Below are 5,535 nucleotides of genomic sequence, written 5' to 3' on the forward strand. Positions count from 1 at the left end.
TCCATTCGATTCTCCGGAATAAATTTTCATTGTCAAAGAATCATGATTTGAATTAAGAATTGTTTATGAACATTGATTTTGAACTATGACACACTAATATAATACAATTGCATCTAATTAAACGAGAATGTTTGATGAGAAGGGTCAAAATCTAAATTGTTGATTTTGATGGGAAAGATAGTGGCACGATTGGAATTAGAGCCGCGAAGGCAAGCGGAGCTAGGGCTACGTGAAGACAGCCACAGGTTTGATATCCAACAGGTAGGATATTCTTGTCCATATCCTTGTTAGCCTTACTTTAAATGGTTTTAGCCAATGAAAATGTTTTAGAACAAAACCTGTTTAAAGAAAATGATTTCAAAGGAATAGCATGAGAATGCTATTAAGTTTTCCAATGATTTTGGAAATGAGATTTTAAAGAGTATCATTTCTTAAAATAAAATATTTTAAGGAATGATATAACGCATGGTGGCCTCAGAGATCGGGATGTGGGAATCACATCCTTGGGGGCAAGTCCCGAAACTTGTACGGATCCACTTCTTGTTTAGTGGAATTATGGCTCTGCACTTTTCATTTGGTAGACATCTTTACCGCTTCTTGTTTAGTGGTATGATGAGCTGCACACTTTCATTATACAGATATTTTCTACTATGTGAGTATTTCCTTTTCTAAAAAGGGATGACCGGTTCCGGGTGTATATCTTTGGACTGTGAGTACCTTTATTTTAAATGCTTTATAAAATTATATCATACTGGGCTTTTCGCTCACCTTTCTTATTTTCAAATGTATTAAACCCTTCCAGGCGACGCGAGGAGTAGTGCGGAGTAGGTAGCTACTACCGGTGACATGGACTTGACCTCGGAAAGTGAAGAGTTGTCTTTCCTCGTATCTTTTATTTCAAGGCATGTATAAAAGATTATGGATTGTAAACTTAAATATTACTAGACTGTGGTTGATGTCACATTTACTTTTGTTTATATTCATGTATGCTAAACACCTGTGGGAATTCCTGACTTGATACCAGGGACGTGGTTTTAAATTGGTTTGGTTGGAAATTCCACCACCCTTTTTGAAATTGAATTCCTCTTGAAAAAGGGGCTCGTTTAGAAATACCTGGATGTTTTAGATTTAAAAGAAATTAAAACATTTGCTAATCACTCTCTCAAACAGGTTTAAGTTTCTAAACGAGCATCCACATCACTAATCCCGATTTGAGGGCATGACACCGTCTTTTTACTCTTTTCTCGTCATCTAGTGGATTAATTTTGCTGCTAGGCTGTATCAATATTCTTCGTTTCAACAAAGTCGCTTTCTAATAATGGATGGTTGTGGTTCACATTGCTCTCCTTGACAAGGCCGTCACAATTATTATTCCGAAAATTTTGCAAATGTTTAAAATATATATATATATATATATATATTCCTTTATTGCTCTAGAAATCGATGTATACTAATAATATAGGCATTTTTTCAATAAAATTTTTCCTTCTTGTTCATATCGATGATTAATCATTGATGTGGCTTTTACATATAAATATATTTTACTTTGGTGGCAATTGCCGAACGAAAAGTCTAATATTTGTTGTTCATGTGTCCTTGGAGATGAGACATTGAACTCCACACTCTTCCCTTCCTTTTATTTTCCGTTTTGCGGGTAAACAAACAGGAAACTCTCTCCAGGCATCAGAAATATGGAAGGCGACCAAGCTGTTGGGGTGAGGAAGAGGGGGTGCTCGTGCACAAAAGACGATTTTCTCCCCGAGGAGTCGTTCAAGAGCTGGGGCAATTACGTCAAAGCGCTCAAAGAGACGTCCTCCCGGTTTGTGGACCGGGTTACCACCCGGTCCATGGACAGTACGGAGTTGGTGGACATGAAGGCACGGAGTCAGCATGAGATGAAGAAGACGCTAAACTGGTGGGACCTTATTTGGTTCGGCATGGGTGCGGTCGTCGGTGCCGGCATCTTCGTCCTCACCGGTCTCGAGGCAAAACAAGATGCCGGCCCAGCCGTCGTCTTATCTTACGTCGTGTCCGGCATCTCCGCCATGCTTTCTGTTTTCTGTTACACTGAGTTTGCCGTTGAGATCCCAGTGGCAGGTAATAATAATCTCCTCAAATTTTTTATTTTTATTATTATTGTTTTAAAGAAAACAAATATCCAAAAATTACGATCATGAAGAATTGTATGCGCAATCAAATTTTTAACATCTTCATTATTCACACACACACACACGTAATTACATAAAAGCTTTAAAGAAGTCTAGATAGATATCGTTCCAGAATTCCATAGTTTATGAACTTGAAGAATATTTCTGAATATAATAGCTAGCTAATTAACAGATTGTTATGTGTGGACCGGAAGGTGTATTAAATAGTCCAATTACTATTTTGTTTCGGTCTCAGAAATATATGGTCCAATTGCATAAATATTGATATACAGCTACAAGTCGTTTTCCATATGTTGACCAAAATGAACCCAAAGCTTGTTGCCATTAGTAGACGACATATAACTATATGTCAAATGCTGGACGCTAAAAAGATTCCATTATATCCAACAAATGACCACACTCCATTAAATCCCTAGATAATTTCTAGTTGTTGATTCCGAATGAATTTATTAGTCTTCTTGTGCTGAAATGAGCAAGGTATATCCAACTTTATGTGACAATTGACAATTACAAAGAGCTTTAGGGCCGGTTTTCTGTCTTTTAGCTGGTTGTTCGTGAATTATAATCATTAAATAGGAAGATTGATAACATTTTTGGACAAAGTTTTTTGCGTTTCGTGATTAAATAATTTGCCAAATGCTTTGAGCTTGTTCTTTTTCCTTTTTCTTATGTGTTTCTCTGTTAGATTACACATATTTATATTAGAAAAAAGAGAGAAAATTAAAAACATTAGCTTGATGATTCTTGGCTGTCTCTGGGGGGAATAAACGTACAAATACAAATGTTATATGATACAAATATAAGATACATATATTTATCCATCAATGAGTATCGGTAAGATATTAATTAAATAGTTGTAATAAATTAGATAATTGGTTAAAAAAGTATTATAATTAATGAGATTAACTTATTATCACGTCACCTTATCAAATTACTTTATTTAATAAATAACCACCAATAAAAATGTAACTATTAAAAACTCGTTCATATATAGTTAAATATATAACTATATGCGTCTATATGTACATTTTTGGTTTGTTGCTGTTAATTGGTCTTATTGTTTGAGAATATGCATGGTCGTGGGATTTCGGAAGGTATCATGATATTTTATAATGAGAACTAGAAGGATAGCGTGTTATATATATAATTTCGCATGCATCTTTCTAGCGATATATTTTAGTTTTACAAAGAGGAAATTAACTCAAACAGAAGCTAGTTAATGACGCTCACAAATTAAACATTCTTATATGTTCTTATTTCCATTCATTGCAGGTGGTTCATTCGCCTACCTAAGGGTAGAGCTTGGGGACTTCATGGCCTTCATCGCCGCCGGCAACATCCTCCTTGAATACGTGATAGGCGGCGCCGCCGTGGCCCGTGCCTGGACCTCCTACTTCGCCACCCTCTGCAACCGTGACGCCAACGATTTCCGCATCCATGCGCATGGCCTTTCCCCGGATTACAGCCACCTCGACCTGATCGCCGTTGCCGTCCTCATCGTCATTTGTCTCATCGCCATCCTCTCCACAAAGGGCTCCTCCCGCCTAAACTACATCGCCTCCATCGTCCACTTTATCGTCATCCTCTTCATCATCATTGCAGGACTAACAAAAGCCGACACCAAAAACTACACCCCATTTGTCCCCTACGGCGCTCGCGGCATCTTCAAGGCCTCCGCTGTTCTCTTCTTCGCCTACGTCGGCTTCGACGCTGTCTCGACCATGGCTGAGGAGACCAAGAATCCCGGCCGTGACATCCCAATTGGTCTAGTGGGATCAATGTTGGTCACAACGTTTTTATATTGTTTGCTAGCTATAACACTCTGCCTCATGCAAAACTACAAAAATATCGACAAAGATGCACCTTTTTCCGTGGCGTTTGAGGCTGTTGGAATGGGTTGGGCCAAGTACGTTGTGGCTGCTGGGGCTTTAAAGGGCATGACGAGTGTTTTGCTTGTTGGGGCGGTGGGCCAGGCCCGCTACTTGACCCACATTGCCCGGACCCACATGATGCCACCGTGGTTGGCACAAGTCAATGAGAAAACCGGGACTCCGGTCAATGCCACAGTTGTTATGACGGTTGCCACTTCAGTCATTGCCTTTTTCTCTGACCTTGACATTCTCTCCAAGCTTCTTTCTATCTCTACACTCTTTATTTTCATGCTCGTCGCACTAGCTTTGCTCGTGCGACGTTATTACGTTAGCGAGGTCACGTCAGAAGTGAACAAAATCAAGTTCCTTTCATGTCTTGCGATCATTCTTGGGTCATCAATTTGTATCTCGGTGTACTGGGCCAGTACCGATGATTGGATTGGGTATGCGGTTTTTGTGCCCATTTGGTTTTTGGGCACTTTTGTGCTTTGGTATTTTGTCCCACAAGCTAAGACTCCTAAAATATGGGGTGTCCCATTGGTGCCATGGTTGCCATCAGCTTCAATTGCCATCAACATGTTCCTTCTTGGGTCTATAGACAGGGCTTCTTTTGAGAGGTTTGCAGTATGGACTGTGGTTATATTGGTTTACTATTTCCTGTTTGGATTGCATGCTTCATATGATACTGCCAAGGAATCTGAGAAGAAGGGGGCAGGGGATGGGACCCATTTGAAAAGGATTGAAGAGGGGAATGTATCTTCTGTGAAGGATTCTGCTGATGGTAATGCCAACAATGTCTCGGCCGTTCCCACGAAAGATTCTGTGTGATCAGGGATGTATATCCGAAGCTTCACACACTCTAATAGAATAAATGCATGTCCTATTTTTTAGGAGTTAAATTGCGTGGACATTGGTTTTTATGTTGTGGCTTGTGAAAAAGCTTATGTAATATATGTATCTGTTGAGAAACATATTATCGTTAAGAAAGAGTCTAATAGTTTTTCAAATTGTTGTTGTTGTTGTAAAATATTGTCGTTTCCTCATTTGATGGTTTTTATGCTAATATTTTGTATGATAGACATATTGTCCCTCAATTAAACTTACAAGTACCACGAACCCAAGGGTGTATAAGCTCACATACCTAGCGAGCCGGGGACTTGGAATGATCCTCACAAGCACGTGAAATCTCTTACTCCCCTCACACCTAATTTCCTCACCTCATTCCCAGGTCTGCTTTTCTTGCTAGGAACTCGCGTCCGTCGAAGAGAAGCTTGCTCGAGTAACCGTCCCATTGACTCGATTTGTTCAAGACTCTTACCGCCAAGCTCACGCATGACGAGGATGGACATCCAAGTTGGGACGAGAGAAGATTATGGCGGTTATACCCTCATCAATAAAGTCCCGTTTCGATTTTCCTTTACTTTCCTGGTTTGCATTTTTTTCTTTTTTGTGCTTTTTGTGTTGTTTTGATCCATTCTAACGAAGTCTTGTATCTA

At 39.5% G+C, this 5,535-nt stretch overlaps 1 protein-coding gene across 1 annotated transcript; it reads left to right on the plus strand.

The window, feature by feature from the left end:
• The first annotated feature begins 1,469 nt into the window (after positions 1 to 1,469).
• Positions 1,470 to 5,145, plus strand: LOC21402665 (cationic amino acid transporter 1). Its single transcript, XM_010094367.2, has 2 exons — positions 1,470 to 2,097; positions 3,441 to 5,145. The coding sequence occupies exons 1-2, from the start codon at positions 1,692 to 1,694 to the stop codon at positions 4,865 to 4,867; spliced, it is 1,833 nt and encodes a 610-aa protein (XP_010092669.1). The 5' UTR covers positions 1,470 to 1,691; the 3' UTR covers positions 4,868 to 5,145.
• The last annotated feature ends 390 nt before the right edge of the window (positions 5,146 to 5,535 follow it).

The sequence above is a fragment of the Morus notabilis genome, unplaced genomic scaffold (assembly GCF_000414095.1).
Source record: "Morus notabilis unplaced genomic scaffold, ASM41409v2 Scaffold114, whole genome shotgun sequence".
NCBI lineage: Eukaryota > Viridiplantae > Streptophyta > Magnoliopsida > Rosales > Moraceae > Morus > Morus notabilis.

Coding starts and splice junctions, on each gene's coding strand:
- LOC21402665 (XM_010094367.2), top strand. CDS start 1,692: ATGGAAGGCGACCAAGCTGTTGGGGTGAGGAAGAGGGGGTGCTCGTGC. Junction 2,098..3,440: donor CGTTGAGATCCCAGTGGCAG/GTAATAATAATC, acceptor CATTCATTGCAG/GTGGTTCATTCGCCTACCTA.